A 14,923-nucleotide genomic window follows, 5' to 3' on the forward strand; every position below is an offset into this window, starting at 1 on the left:
CTTGATGAGTCAGATACGTCATGTGTGATAATGGCATATGCATTTTGCTTGAAAAAAAGAGAGGGGAATGCACTACTAGTCGCCGTTGTCAGGTATGTGGGTGCATCCAGGTTGCCATTATACATGCATTGGAGAATCTCATGTATGTATGTACGTATCTCACCTGCTATTTTAGTATGATCATTTGATGAACAAAAGGCTGCTTGTAACTGAAGTATTCTGGTCTCCATTTTCATGGCATCATGTTCGTTTCATTAAATTGCCTTAACCTTTTGATACCTCCATGTTTCATGGTGTCAGCAATGCAAAGGCATCTTGTGGCTGGCCTGTTTATAATGTGAAGAAGATCGAGGGCGGTCAGAGGCTCGACGTGGTCTGCCATGGGATGCTGGCGCCCAGAAAGTTTGTGCGCAAGAAGAGACAAGAGGAGGTCTTCAAGGACGCCGATGACGAGGCCAAGCAAAAGAGCTGGAGGAGAATGATGAGTGAGATAGAGGAGTCTGGGTCAGCCGTGTCTTCCATTCTCAAGACCCAACGGAACACAACGGGGACGCTGCCGAGGGACACTGTTCTCGGGACTCTTGTGCGGTTCAAACAGCTCAGAAAATGGAATCTGGTCAGCGAGGTATGTACGCGCTTGCTTGCGGCGTGTATTAATCCACGAGCAATAATATGCTTTGAGGATTCTGAAATATTTAAATGCCAGCGGTGCCCTTCCTTTCTTTCTTTCTTCAGATTCTTGAATGGCTTCGAACGCAACATTGGTGGGACTTCAGCGAGATGGACTTTTTGATGCTTGTCACGGCTTACGGGAAGCTGGGAGATTTCAGCAGGGCGGAAAGGGTCCTCAAGTACATGAACAAGAAAGGTTACCGGCCGACGGTGATATCTCAGACCGCTCTCATGGAGGCATACGGAAGAGCCAAGCAGTACAGAAAGGCCGAGGCTGTGTTTCATAAGATGCAGACGTCAGGCCCTGAACCATCACCCATCACATATCAAATCATTCTGAAATCGCTTGTTGAGGTGCGCATTTAATCGACCTCTCGCATTTTATGCAATCCAATGTTTCATCCACTATGATACTCCTGTATTCAGCAATTACTCTTTTGTCAAGTTCAGTGGTAATACCGCCTTTTGCTACTTTAATTCAGCATAATGCACCATGATTCTGTGATTTGTGTGCTCTTTTGCTCTGTTAATATTTACTGTTTTTAGCCCATGCACCTATCAAACAACTAAACATATTTATAGCAGTTCCTTGACTACTGTACCTTGGTCCGTAACAAATGTATTTGGGGTTGCTGACAGGGCGACAAATATAAGGAAGCTGAAGCTATTTTCGAGGACCTTCTTAATGAAAAAAGAGCTTCTTTTAAACCAGACCAGAAGATGTTTCATATGATGATCTATATGTACAAGAAGGCTGGGGACTATACCCAAGCGCGTAAGCTATTCGCACAGATGCCTGAGAGAGGAATCCCCCAGTCTACAGTGACTTTTAATAGTTTGATGTCATTTGAAGCAGACTATAAGGAAGTGTCAAGTATTTATGATCAGGTGCTTCCCCTCCCTAGATTAACTCAACAATCAGCATAACTTTAAGATATAAACCTGTTTACTTGTCTTCCCTAACAAATGGCATAACTTTTAGATGCAAAGAGCCGGGCTAAAACCAGATGTTGTGAGCTATTCTCTGCTCATCAAAGCTTACGGGAAAGCTAGGAGGGAGGATGAAGCTTTGGCGGTGTTTGAAGAGATGCTTGATGCTGGAATCAGGTTCGATTTTGTTTTAGCACGCTGGGACTTGAGAATTGGTCATTGCTGGCTTGTGTAATGATGATTCCTGTTGTTGGCAAAATTTTGGTTAAAGTCATAAGCCTGTCATGTTTAAGCTGTTAGCGCTTCATACATGTGAAACTTGAGTTACAATCGCTAGATCGGGCTGCATAGCCACGAATTCATGTTGTGCCATGTGATGGTGGTCAAACCCATCTTTTCAGATCCTAATAATCATAGGAAGTAAATTCGGTGCCATTTAAAGAAACCAAGTCCTCTGCTCTGCTGAATGCACAAGTTTAAAGAAATGTGCCAAGTTCACCACATTCCAGCTGAAGAACAGTCTTCAGATTAGTGTTTAATTTCTCATAGGAGGTAATCTAGAATATAATATTGGTGATTTCATTGAATGATATATTTCCAGGCCAACACGCAAATCATACAACATCTTGCTTGATGCGTTCGCAGTATCTGGATTAGTAGAAGAGGCCCGAACAGTTTTCAAGACCATGAGAAGACACAGGTACGTATGACTTGCATTCTTCAATTTATAAACTTGAGAAAGGTGCATCTGCTGGTTTCTTACCTTGTTACACAATTTGCTTGTGCAGGGTTGAGCCTGATCTCTGCTCTTACACAACAATGCTCTTGGCTTATGTAAATGCTTCTGATATGGATGGGTCTGAGAAATTTTTCCGTCGGATCAAAGACGATGGTTTGAGGCCAAACGTTGTTGCTTATGGAACTCTGATGAAAGGCTACTCCAAGTTGGATGATGTTGAGAAAGTAATGCGGGTTTATGAGCGAATGCGGATGCAGGGTGTTGAACCCAATCAAACCATCTTTACCACCATCATGGATGCACATGGCAGGAACTCAGATTTCGGAAATGCTGTCATTTGGTTCAACGAAATGGAAACACGTGGGTACCCACCAGACAAGAAAGCGAAGAACATCCTGCTTTCTCTTGCTAAAACACCTGAAGAACAGGAAGAGGCGAATGAGTTGACGGGGAATGGTGCGGTTCAGCTTGAAGTAAAACCCAACGGCGTGCCCGCCAGTTTAGGTACCAAAGGCGCTGATGTGGACGAAGCTGGGCTAACTGATAGTACTGCACATCACCACTCCTTAAATGGCGCGTCCACAAGTGATCTAAATGGTAGAAACAGGGCCGGGAGCAGTGGTTTTGAGGATGAAGAAGACGACGACGACGATGATGATTACGAGGAAATGGATGATGAAGACTTAGATTTTGTTTCTTTCAAAGATAAGCGAGAACTAAATTTTGCGACTTGACATGTCTAAGCATTGGTGTATATTTTCTTGTTCTAAAACTTATGATAGCTTTTCCTATGAAAAAAAAGGACTTGGTGGTATTCTCGAAATGTGTCAATACAGCTGTGCCTGGATGGTGTTTTTGCCTGGCTCTGTCTGTTAAGTGTTAAGTGAGTCGAACCAGTGGTGAATCCCTGTTGCATAATTGCCATTATTTATCAGGTTAGTTTATACTTTTTCGGTTGATTCCAGAGAAATGCTGACCACTCTTATGATCTAGTCCCGAATATAAGACCTTTTGCCACAACATGGACTTGTACGCGGTCAAAAGGTTTTGGTGGTTATTTATCATCTGTTGTCGACAGATGGAACCGGTTTCTCAAAAAGAAAAGTAGTAGTACTTCAGTTTTGTCTATGGAACCCTTTTCTTCAGTTCAAGATACATGACAATTGTATCTTATTTAGGAGGGACGGTGGGCATTGCCCCAAAAATCACCCCCCCCACCCCACCCTCCCCTTCCCACTCGCGTCGCCCTGCATGAACTCAGGGGGAACGCTAGCCACCGCCACCCCTTCCTCTTCTCACCCCTCCCTCGCTGGCGCTTAGGGCGAAGCTTGGTCACTGAGTTTCCATGAGCTAATTCAATGGCATCCAAACAAGCGAATTCGTATTCATATCCATTATAGTTTCCTCACTGAATTGAAATTGAAACCAATTCAATACGGAGACCTCCAATACAGACATCCAAACAAAGCGTGTGAAGTGGCCTAGTGTGGGCCATGGCGGCCCCTGTTCGGTGGCTCAAACGCGGAGTGCATCGGCGGGCGGTCGGTGGTGGCAGGGACGATCTAGGTCTAGAAAGGGAGGCAGCCTCCCAGCCTTGCCGCCGCCTATATTTGGAGGAGCCAGGTGGGTCGTGAAGATGGCCCTGGTCCCCTGGGTGGTGCGGGGCTGCGGCGTGGCTGATGGCTGTTGGCGACCTTTCCCTACTTGATTTTGGTCGGCCAGGCTTCCTTCCTACCAACGGGCGCGGTTTGGGGGAAAGGAGGGATGTCGGTGGCCAGTGCTCGGCAGTCCATTTGTCGTGGTGGTGGCGGCGGGATGTCTCAGTTGTCGGGGCGGTTGCCCTGGTGGTGGGAGCCGCTGGGCTCGCGGGCGGAGCTCGCGGCTCATGTGTAGGCTAGTTGCCATGGCTGTGCGAGTAGCGTGGTGGCCGGTCAGTCCTTCATCGACTTTTATCCATCTGTACGACAAGTAATTTCGGAGGGAGGGGTACTACCTATGTACCAATTTTTTTTATTTTGATATATATATATATTTTTTGGTACGGAGGGAGCATTCAGTACTCCAGAAAAATGTTCAAGGAATTTCAAATCGAAGACCAATTAAATTCAAATTCACATTCAAACCATTCCATTATCATTTAAATCTCTGACGGCTCCCTCCCGGCAAAAACGGCACACGACGACGGCTTCTCAGGCGCCGGCGCGCACCACGGGGGCTCCACGCGACGCGAGCACCGCCATTTCGCCGCCGCTCGCCGGACGGCGAACCCGCCACCTGCTCGCGCCGTCTCCATGCCTCTGCTGGCCCCCGGCATCGTCCTTCGCGACGCGCGGACGCCGCGGGGGTTCGTCCAGCTCCTCGCCTCCTCCTCCTCCTCCTCCCCGCTTCCGCCGAGCCCGTCCGCCGCGGCGCAGTGCCATGGGCTGGCCACCAAGCTCGGCCTCGCGGCCGGCAACGTCTTCGCGGGGACCGCCCTCCTCGCCTTCTACTGCCGCTGCGGCCGCCCGAGCGACGCCCGGCGGCTGTTCGACGAAATGCCCGAGAGGAGCGGCGTCACCTGGAGCGTGCTCGTCTACGGCCACGCGCGGTCCAGCGCGCCCGGCCTCGCCGTGGAGGCGTTCGGGCGCATGGTGCGCGCCGGCTTCTCCCCCACGCCGGCGGCCGTGTCCAGCGCCCTTGCCGCGTGCGCGAGGATGGAGGACGCCCGCGTCGGGGCGATGATCCACGCCGCTGGCCTCAAGTGCAGTGGCGGCATCTGTGGAAGCGTCGTCGTCGGGACTGCGTTGGTGGACATGTACGCCAAATGCCGTGATGTTTCGGCTGCTCAGCGGGTTCTTGAGGAGATGGAAGAGAAGAATGTGGCCACTTTTACGGCTCTTGTGGGCGGGTTTGCCTCAGCCAGAAGACCTGGTGAGGCCATGATGTTTGTCAGGGAGATGGAACAGTCAGGGGTGGCACCAAACATGATGACATACAGCAGCCTTCTCAGCTCATTTGCGAGTCCTGAAGACCTCAATCATGGGAGGCAAGCGCATTGTGCGGTGCTAAAGAAGGGTCTCGAGCACAATCCGTATGTTCTGTCCACTCTTATGACCATGTACTCCAAGTGCGGCATCTTAGATGATTTCAGGAAGGTGCAGATGAGTGTTTCCTGTCAGGATCAGGTCTCGCTCAACTCCGTGATCTCGGGGCTCTCCTGTTTGGGAAGAGGTGACGAGGCATTTCAGCAGTTCTTGGAGATGAGACGGCATGGCGCTGACACAGATATGTTCACCTTTGGCAGCATGCTGAAGGCTATAGGGAGCTCATCCTCACTGCTAGAGGGAAGACAAGTCCATGCTCTCATCCTCAAAACTGGGTATGAGTCTGATGTGAATGTCCAGAATGGATTGATTTCCATGTACGTCAGGCGCGGCGAGATAGGGGAAGCCAGGGATGTTTTCACTTCGGTGGAAGCGCCTGACTTGGTCTCCTGGAATTCGCTTCTGACAGGATATGCTCAGCATGGTTATGGCAATGAGGTGGTTGAGGTGTTTGAACAGATGAGGAGACTGAATGTTCAGCCAGACAACACAACCTTCTTGTTGGTGCTTACAGCTTGCAGCCACGCCGGTTTGGTGGATACAGGGTTGGAGTACTTCAACTTGATGAAAACAAACGGGTTTCTCGCAGGGGCACGGCTAGAGCACTACGCGTGCGTGGTCGATCTTCTTGGTCGAGCAGGCCATCTCCAAGAAGCAGAGGCTTTGATCAACGACATGCCTACTGAACCTGGCGTCTCGGTGTACAGAGCTCTGCTTAGTGCCTGCCAGATCCACGGCAACCTTGAGATTGCGGTCCAGGTGTCCACGCGCCTGATCGAGCTCTACCCTCACGACTCCTCTGCCCATGTTCAGCTGTCAAAGGCCTTTGCCGGTGATGGCCACTGGGGTGATGCTGCCGAGATCAGGGAGGCCATGGCAGGTAAAGGGATAGTGAAGAACCCTGCTTGGAGCTGTGTCGAGGACCAGGTACAGGTTGGATAAGAAGGTTGAGATCCCTTAAATTCGCCGTTGTTAACTGGGAGTGACTTAATGGTCAGCTTTGTTGCAGTGTTAACTGAAGGTAATGCCAGAAACCACTCATAAATCCGACGAACCTCTGAAATCTGTCTCTGATATATTTCGGAGAGCAGAGATGGCTCATGGCATCAATGGATAAGAAAGCACAGGTCATGTGCCATCACAGTATCCTGTACTTATACATCATTAAAGCACATGAATTACAGCACATTTGATAAAATTTCCTGATATTGCAAGGATGTTCTGCTACTGAAACCAAGACCACTCGAGTGCTGGGTAACCAAAGCCTAAGATTAAAACTGTCAGGATCCAGATCTGATACGTGAAGAAGACAGGTCATTATGTCAGACCGTTACTTGTTTTTAGGGAGATCAACACCTGTACCTCAGTTAACTGATGCAGGCTAGATAAGAAGGCTGAGATCACAGCATCCTGTACTTATACATCATTTACAGCATATGAATTGCAGCAATGTTGATAAAAAAATCCCCTGATACTCCAAGAATTCATGCTGCTGGAAACAAGTCTATCGGACCGCCGACTGACGAAAGGCTGAGATTAAACTCACGAGGACCCCAGGTTTGACAACAGGTCAGTTTATCAGCACTTTACTACTGTACTTTTTAGGAAAAAATCAGCACCTTTACTTGTCTTTAGGGAAAATCAGCACCTTTACTTGCCATTCAACCATGAGGCATGCACCATTACGGCCTATGAATTGCAGCTTCATTTTCCAAATTCTGTGTGCACGCGCGCACGCAGGCAGGCAGCTTTGGTGCCTGCCGCCTGAAGCATGGCTGGGCCGGCCGGGCCTTTCTGCCTTGGGCCAGAACACACGTGCGCCAGGCTCCCCCTCCGATACCACCGAGGCGAGGAGGAGGAGGAGGAGGAGAGAGCGACCACGGCTTCCCACCACCAGATCGACCGACGAATCCTCTTCCTCCTCCTCCGCGCCCTCGCCTCCTGTCGCCACCGCAAGCAAGGCAAGGCAAGGCAATGCCGGCGGCGGCGGCCTCGTTGTCGCGGGCGGCAAACCGCGGGTAGATAGGCGCCAAATCTTGGGGATGCCCGCCCGCCCCCTCCTAACATTCTTCACCGTTTCTTCTTTATAAAAATTCTCTCTTGGCTTTTGTGCTCCGCCCCCTCTCCATATATTCGCTGCCGATTGCGGGGTCTGCTCTCGGTCTGTCCTCCCTGTTCTCGCTGTTGCCCTTCTTGTTTGTTCTTGGTGCCCGGTGCTGCTGGATTGGTCCGCGTTCCGTGCCGGCCGCCGGAGATGGAGAACGGGCATGCGGGCAAGCACCGGGTGGCCGTCATCGGCAGCGGCAACTGGGGCAGCGTCGCCTCCCGCCTCCTCGCCTCCAACACCGCCAAGCTGCCCTCCTTCCACGGTAACCGCCCTCCCTCTCTGCCTCTGACCTGTGGCACAGCACAGTACGACATGCCGGCTCTGCCTGCCTATGTGCTTGCAGTGTGTTCCAGCCGTTGGGTGATGCCATTTGGATTGCTGGTTTCTGTCTGTTTTGGGAGCATGCATGTGACCAATGCGATGCAACAGACGACCACATGTATCCTATCCTCTTGGTGGGCTGATTTGGTGCTGACCAGCAGAATAATAGTCCAAAAATCATGTAGCAGCATTTGGTCAAATTGACTCCTTAAATGTCTCTATGCCGCCATATGTATCCACGGCATTTCCAGTTAGCAATCTGTGGAAACAATGTTAACCTGAAAAACTGGCATTTTCTCTTTTAGCAATATGTAGGAGAATGGACATGTAGTAGTCTCTGGGTTATCCTTGAGATCGCTGATCTATAGTGTTTCTTGGACCGATTTGGATACAAGCTAGAGTTCCTCTTTCTTTGGTGTGGTGTGTCCTCCTGCATACACAATTGTAGAAATAAATTTGAACAATATGCACTTTTGGTTACTGAAGATGCATGCATGTGTGCACCTGTTGGTGTTGATTTTGGGCTGATTTGTTCGCAGATGAAGTGAGGATGTGGGTGTTTGAAGAAACATTGCCAACAGGCGAGAAGCTATCCGAGTCCATTAACCAAGCACACGTAAGAGTTAAATCTAATTCCATTTGTCTTGTTTTAATTCTTGAACGGGCAATGACTTGTACAGTAACGGATGGTTTCATTCTCACATGTTTCAGGAGAACTGCAAGTACTTACCTGGTATTAAGCTTGGAACCAATGTTATTGCTGACCCCGACTTAGAGAGTGCAGGTAATTAATCGCACTGTAACCCATTTCTGATTTTCGTTAGGAGGAAATACTACTTTGGATGCTAGTAACACATTCGCTCTTCTAGTTGATCAAGAAAACTTGCGAAACAAAAATAAGGTTAGACGGTTTAATGACTTGAGCTTTGCTGTTCACAGATATGTTTGTCCCTTTTGGCTTTGTTTGCCTATGGAAACTACTTACGAAATAATAATGCACATAACAGTGTACAATTCATAATTAATTTTTTTTTCACTATCGTTTCAACTATACATCAAGCCTTTTGCATGTTGTCAGATAATTGTCCATAATAGTTAATCTGGCTTTCTCAGTCAAAGACGCCGATATGCTGGTTTTTGTGACTCCCCATCAATTTGTGGAGGGTATATGTAAGAAGCTTGTGGGCAAACTAAGACCAGGAGTTGAGGCTATATCCCTCATCAAGGGCATGGAGGTCAAGATGGAAGGACCATGCATGATATCAAAACTAATTACCGATACACTTGGAATCAACTGTTGTGTCCTCATGGGCGCTAACATTGCAAATGAGGCAAGTGTTTATTCAACTTTCCATGCGAAATTCCTTATAGCCTTCAGCGGCACAGAAAAAGTAAGTGGGTGTGTATCTCATATGCAGATCGCTGTTGAGAAGTTCAGTGAAGCAACAATTGGATATAGGGAAGATAAAGAAGCAGCAAACCGATGGGCTAAACTTTTCACCACTCCTTACTTCCTAGTTGCTATTGTAAGATCATCAGCCATAATCTCATAAATTAATAAATTTCCACGTTCTGGCCGTCCTGGCATGGTGATAGACAAGTGTGAAATATGAAGGTCTTTAAATTTCTACAATTGCCAAGTCGAAAAAGAACTGGGTTTGAAAGTGAAAGTGGAAAGGGAAGGTTTCTTACTAAATGGTAAAATTTCGAATGTAGTTATGAGGTATTGAGGTACCAATGAACAGGAATGGCAGCAGAAAAATGTGAAACATTTCTGGGAGTATTTGAAGCAAATTTACATTTAGGTTCAGTAAATTCTGTGAATTGAATTCTTATTAATGCAGCTTTAGTTATGTACCCTTCATGTACAGGTGGAAGATATTGAGGGAGTTGAACTATGTGGGACACTGAAAAATGTTGTGGCGATTGCTGCAGGTTTTTGCATACAGTAGTATTTTGTGTGGTTTTATTCACTGTTTCCTTTCAACTCCAGTAATCTAAGTGGTGAATTAATTTGCAGGTCTTGTTGATGGCTTGGATATGGGAAACAACACCAAGGTATCAATTCTATCACTGAAAGCATTTTCAATGAAGAAAAGAATGTGCATGGCATAGTCTTATGATATCTTTCTCTGTTTATTAGGCTGCGATAATGCGGATTGGTTTGCGGGAAATGCGTGCTTTCTCTAAACTTCTGTTCCCTTCAGTCAGAGACAACACTTTCTTTGAGAGCTGTGGTGTGGCTGACCTTATAACTACATGCCGTACGTATCTTCATTGTTCTCAATTAACCACTGAACAGACATACTAAAAAATGTTATCGTTCCATGGCAGTTGGTGGGAGAAACAGGAGAGTGGCAGAAGCCTTTGCAAGAAATGGCGGCAAAAGGTTTCTTCTCTAAACCCTGCATCTCTGCTCAGTTTTGACTCTGTCTACCACTGTTCAAGTATCCAAACAAGATGCCCTGTTTCTTTTTGGCCTATGCTAAATAGATAGGCAGTTAGCATAGCATGACTATGTTCTTTCTGCCTGCTGTGATTATATGATAACTTTTTATTTCATCAACTTTATGACAGGTCTTTTGATGAGCTAGAGGCAGAAATGTTGCATGGGCAAAAACTGCAGGTAAAGAAAAAATAAGAAATTTATAATGTATAATGAAGGCGTTGACTACTTGGTGTGTCTAATTTTGTTCATTTCATAGGGGGTATCCACTGCAAGAGAAGTCTATGAAGTATTGACTTATCATGGATGGCAGGAACTGTTTCCGCTTTTATCCACTGTACATGAGATCTGTATCGGACAACTACCTCCTACATCAATAGTTGAATACAGTGAGCATACGCCCAACCTCTCCTTCGTCGGTGGTTCAACTCCATGTTACTGAGCTACATATTGAAATCTGTATTGCTGCCTGAGTTCTCATTATAACGAAACAAGGCGGGGTATACCGAATGTAACCTATCGAAGTGCATGACCCTATGAGTCAATGCTTCCATGTCTAGTTGCTTGAAACTGCTGTTTGTGAACCTTACCCAGGAATCAGTGAATTCCATGGTGTTTCACAACATGATACTTAAATGAGAAAGAACACGAAAGGTTGTACCTCGTGTTAATGTTTAATTAGAGTATATACCTGCACTTCAAATTGCTTGAAAATCAGAAATTAATGAGATGTGAGCTATGCTTTTCCCCCCTTTGCATCCAGGAATATCTGACTTCATCAGATAAGTAGGTCTAGTATTACTCAGTGTATAATGTTGGGAAAACTATTGTATTGTGTTATAACCATGTTGGATAAATTGGTTTCATTTTCCAAGTATCAGAAAAAAATTGATAATTGAATGTTAAATGGTGGTACGTTGTATCATATATGTGAGGAGATCTCAAGTGATTTAGTTTTCAAGGTCTTGTGGTGATAGTTTGCATTGAAAGGTCATGACAGTCGGAATGAAGATCATATTTGTATATAACTGTATTATAAGTTTTGAAATGGGAGGCTTGACAGTGTAATTGTGAGTTACTTCTGCTAAGCATGAACATAAGGAGATATTTGTTGGAAGATACTCCGTTCGTATTGCAGTAAAACACAAGTAGACTATGAGAAATGCAGCACATTCAAATTCTTTACCTAGAAGTTGACATTTGACGTTGCTAATAAGTTAGCACATTTATGGGATGACAAAAAACCAAAACTAAATTTGTATGTTACTGGTTTTTATTGCCCTATACTATTATAATGCCTGATATGGTCAAATTGGATTAGTTGCCCAGTTTACTTCTTAAATTAAAACCGGTGAAATCATAGAGGCTGGTTTTATGCCAACATTTGCTCCCAGCTAGATGCTGAGATGTCAATTTTTTATGTTGCCTATTTATATTGTCATATACTATGCTTGAGATGCTCAAATTAGATTCTTGGCCCAGTTTCTTTCTTAAGTAGTAAAAGAATGTGAAATCGTGTTGCTTTCAGCTAGATGTCAGGATACTGAATCTACCTTGTCCTGAACCCATTTTCAGGGCTCGCTGAAGGTCAATCTTGAAGATGCCATCAAGAACAATTTGGGCTTTGTAAAGTTTTCGAAGACCAAGCATTCCATTACCTTCCAATTCCTGGCAAAGCAAGGCCCAGGAAGTTGTAGATGCTAGATGCTAGCTCATTTTGTTTATTCATTTGTGGCATCATGTGTCACATCTTACATATGTGCTGGCTTCAGCAAGACCAAGCAAGGTGTCATCACCTGTTTGTAACAGTTTATAAACTCTATGGAGGCTGTTAAATGTTTTTTAGGAGGTAACATTTGCATCAGCAGCCATGACTGGGAATCTTTGCCTGCATGATAATTCCTCATTGGAATCCTGTCACAGTTCTGTGTGGATGACATGTGGGACCTGGCTAAAACTTGTGGCACTTCTGATCTAACATTGGCATCAGCATGACTAGGCAGGTATCTTTGGCTGCATGCTGATTCCTCTTTGGAATCCATGTGTATGACATGTGGGGCCTGGCTAAAAAATGTGGCCCTTGTAAGCTAATTATGTCGGCTAACTAAACACCTGCCTAACTTGGCTGCCAATTATTATGACTGATGTTTCTTTGTTTTTGTGAAAAGATGTAGCTCGCCATTGCCAGAGCAGTACATATTTGGTGCACCTACAGGCCATCCAGTGACAAAATCCAGCACCAGAAACATGTACTGAAATTGTGCTGAACAATTCGGGCTTCGTAGAGTTTCCTAAGACTCAGCATTCCATTAGCTTGTAATACCAGGCAAAGGTAGGCTCAGGAAGTAATAGATGCAGCTCATTTTGTTTATTCATTTGTGGCATCAATCTACCATATCTTACAAATGTGCTTTTGGTGTGCTCTTAATGCAGCTGTTCAATGTGTTTAAGAGGTCAGTTATCAGGTTATATCAATCCAGGTGCAACATGTGCATCAGCATGACTGAAACCTTTGCCACAATCTCCAAGTGTATGACATGTGGGGCCCCGCTAAAAGAAATTGGCACTTTTGCCAATATTAACATGTCAATTTGCCTTTTATTTCTGTGCAAGATGTAGCCCTGCTACTGCAACAGCAGTACAAATTTGGTGCGCCTACAGGCCATTCAGTGTGACAACCGAGACTGTCGAACAAGGGGCACAAACAAAGTGACACATACACAACTAATCACATCAAATTAAGAATATGTATGTCTGAACATTCACCAGCGATATGGAAAATATAGCCAAGTATCTATCCGTTTTTCCCGAGTCACGATTTCAACAGCGGACGTCAGTAGAACCATAACGCAACGACGGGTCGAGAGCAGTTCCCAGATTCCATGACAGGACGGTGACGCTGGTACACAAAATATGCAAATCCCCACTAAAACTTATTCAGCTCTTGGACACTTCCGAATGACTGACTGACTGACTGGTATAAGACGACGGTGCTAGACAGACTCCGCCTTGGTGTAGATCCGTACGGCGACGGCCAGGCCCAGTATCGCGAGGGGGACCAAGAACTGGAGGATCTTGATGACGAACTCGGGGGTCTTGTCCTGGTTGTAGTGCGGCTGCTTGGGCGGCGTGTACTTGACCTTGGTGGGTATCGTGGTCGCGTCGATCTCGCCCACGTAGTACTCGTCCATCATCGCCCGGGCGGTCGTGCTGTGCCCCACGTCCTCGAAGTCGTCGGTCGCATCCTTGGCTGCAAATGTAAAAGCAAGCTTGTGAGCTGAAATTGCATCCCCTTGTTTGCAGCCTTGTTTATATTTACCAAAGAAACATGCGATGGAGCAGTACCTGTTGAAGACAGCAAGACGTCGTCGCCTCCAGGGTGGTCATCGAGAAACTTGGTCACATTGTACACCTACAGGAGCACATAATATTCTTCAGTGAGTCTTGGTTTTTAAAATTTTATAACACAAGGCCTTGCCAATATAAAAGCATGTGCTGCAACTTTGTACTAGTTCTAGCAGTAAGGTTCCCTACAAGGAGTGTCACGTGTATAGAATTGCAACAAAGTTGTAAATCATGTGCAGGAAAACATGAGAAACAAGAAGTGCACATTTGAGACTACAAGGCCCAGATTTTGGAATTCAGCCAGAAAATATTGATGGTCGAGTCAACATCTTGTTTGGAAAAGCAGGGTCCAAGAAGACGACAGACTACCAACCGATGTTGACGCGCACACGGACAACCAAATCGGTACAATGGCAACATTCAACAAGAATGAAGGTGATAATTATGAGGCAGCAATTAATTATATTAGATGTACACAGCAAAGATAATAGGAGCTCAACCGAAAAAACTGGTGCAGCGAATGTGAAGCGGCTAAGCGCTAAGGAATCTGCCTAATGAGACTAGATTGGCTGAAAGAAAATCTGTGTGTATGGTCAGTAAGCAAGCAAGCAAGCAAGCGGCTCGTGAACAAGAAGAATCAAAGTGCCCTTGTAAAGCAAGGCGGCTTCTGGTTAAACTGAAACATGAGTGCGTTAGCCTAATAACGCCGTCGTAACAGCCGGATGGAATGAAGCGGCGTTGTAAAAGGAAAGGCGGCAGAGCGGCTAGTGGATCGTCCGATCCGCCTGCGTTCCTGCCCCTGATGGGTGATTGGATGCTAGGCGCAAGATGAAGACCAGACTAGCCGACTCTGTTTGTCATGATTTGAGGCATAAGATGGTTAGTGTAGCAAGCAAGCAAGCAAGCATGTAAAGGGTACGAACGATTGCTATGCAATTGAGGTATTAACAAGGTTTATTTACAACAAGCAAACATGTTGGCATCATGAGGCTGGCAGAGGTCGGATCTGCTTAGATGCGATCCGGAAGCAATCAGCAACAGGCAAGGCAGACCTCCCACCCACCCACCCACCCACCCACTCCTAAGAAGGATAGTATCTAACAGAATTGTGAGAGATGAAGCAAGCATGGGCGGGCGATTCGGTGGCAGCAGTAGCAGGTTGGTACAGTCGGATAAGAAGAATTGGGAGGCGCGGCGGCGACCTCAGTCAGATCTTTCCTCCTTCCCCCTGTGGTCAGGTCCGGCTGGGTGAAGACGACGGGATCGGGGAGCGAGGAATC

At 46.4% G+C, this 14,923-nt stretch overlaps 4 protein-coding genes across 11 annotated transcripts in view; 3 read left to right on the forward strand and 1 right to left on the reverse strand.

Annotated features, from left to right (window-relative positions):
* LOC123172480 (pentatricopeptide repeat-containing protein At3g59040) overlaps positions 1–3,155 on the forward strand; it is a 3,964-nt gene extending 809 nt beyond the window's left edge. The window contains exons 2-7 of the mRNA XM_044589439.1: positions 301–625; positions 736–1,026; positions 1,312–1,560; positions 1,655–1,779; positions 2,204–2,302; positions 2,391–3,155. Of these exons, the coding sequence (XP_044445374.1) occupies positions 301–625; positions 736–1,026; positions 1,312–1,560; positions 1,655–1,779; positions 2,204–2,302; positions 2,391–3,075 (1,774 nt within the window). The 3' untranslated portion in view covers positions 3,076–3,155. The remainder of the gene's footprint in view (positions 1–300; positions 626–735; positions 1,027–1,311; positions 1,561–1,654; positions 1,780–2,203; positions 2,303–2,390) is intronic.
* A 1,315-nt stretch (positions 3,156–4,470) lies between these two features.
* Positions 4,471–6,667, forward strand: LOC123172481 (pentatricopeptide repeat-containing protein At1g11290, chloroplastic-like). 2 transcript variants are annotated; one of them, XM_044589441.1, is made up of 2 exons: positions 4,471–6,351; positions 6,434–6,667. In XM_044589441.1, exons 1-2 carry the CDS (start codon positions 4,633–4,635, stop codon positions 6,437–6,439), a joined length of 1,725 nt encoding a protein of 574 aa, XP_044445376.1. In that variant the 5' UTR covers positions 4,471–4,632; the 3' UTR covers positions 6,440–6,667. The 2 variants fall into 2 exon arrangements, with proteins under 2 accessions (XP_044445376.1, XP_044445375.1); XM_044589440.1 differs by lacking the exon at positions 6,434–6,667 and having other exon boundaries at positions 4,471–6,366.
* On the forward strand, positions 5,107–12,162 carry LOC123172482 (glycerol-3-phosphate dehydrogenase [NAD(+)]). 7 transcript variants are annotated; one of them, XM_044589449.1, is made up of 12 exons: positions 5,107–6,737; positions 6,858–6,993; positions 8,392–8,468; positions 8,564–8,636; positions 8,966–9,183; positions 9,271–9,378; positions 9,724–9,787; positions 9,873–9,910; positions 9,996–10,116; positions 10,187–10,241; positions 10,430–10,478; positions 10,558–10,994. In XM_044589449.1, the coding sequence occupies exons 3-12, from the start codon at positions 8,403–8,405 to the stop codon at positions 10,738–10,740; spliced, it is 975 nt and encodes a 324-aa protein (XP_044445384.1). In that variant the 5' UTR covers positions 5,107–6,737; positions 6,858–6,993; positions 8,392–8,402; the 3' UTR covers positions 10,741–10,994. The 7 variants fall into 7 exon arrangements, with proteins under 7 accessions (XP_044445384.1, XP_044445377.1, XP_044445378.1 ...); XM_044589448.1 differs by lacking the exons at positions 5,107–6,737; positions 6,858–6,993 and adding exons at positions 7,204–7,793; positions 11,874–12,162 and having other exon boundaries at positions 9,996–10,089; positions 10,558–10,687; XM_044589446.1 differs by lacking the exons at positions 5,107–6,737; positions 6,858–6,993 and adding exons at positions 7,206–7,793; positions 11,874–12,162 and having other exon boundaries at positions 10,558–10,687.
* An 853-nt stretch (positions 12,163–13,015) lies between these two features.
* LOC123172484 (cytochrome b5) lies at positions 13,016–13,710 on the reverse strand (the record flags this gene model as incomplete). Its single annotated transcript, XM_044589450.1, is given in 2 exon segments — positions 13,016–13,548; positions 13,644–13,710. Coding segments are annotated over 2 exon segments (324 nt in total), but the record flags the coding sequence as incomplete, so codon positions are not given.
* Positions 13,711–14,923: the final 1,213 nt, after the last annotated feature.

Source organism: Triticum aestivum, unplaced genomic scaffold (genome assembly GCF_018294505.1).
Source record: "Triticum aestivum cultivar Chinese Spring unplaced genomic scaffold, IWGSC CS RefSeq v2.1 scaffold2318, whole genome shotgun sequence".
Taxonomy (NCBI): domain Eukaryota; kingdom Viridiplantae; phylum Streptophyta; class Magnoliopsida; order Poales; family Poaceae; genus Triticum; species Triticum aestivum.

Coding starts and splice junctions, on each gene's coding strand:
- LOC123172481 (XM_044589440.1), top strand. CDS start 4,633: ATGCCTCTGCTGGCCCCCGGCATCGTCCTTCGCGACGCGCGGACGCCG.
- LOC123172482 (XM_044589442.1), top strand. CDS start 7,679: ATGGAGAACGGGCATGCGGGCAAGCACCGGGTGGCCGTCATCGGCAGC. Junction 9,788..9,872: donor TGTTGTGGCGATTGCTGCAG/GTTTTTGCATAC, acceptor ATTAATTTGCAG/GTCTTGTTGATGGCTTGGAT. Junction 10,242..10,429: donor GCAAGAAATGGCGGCAAAAG/GTTTCTTCTCTA, acceptor ACTTTATGACAG/GTCTTTTGATGAGCTAGAGG.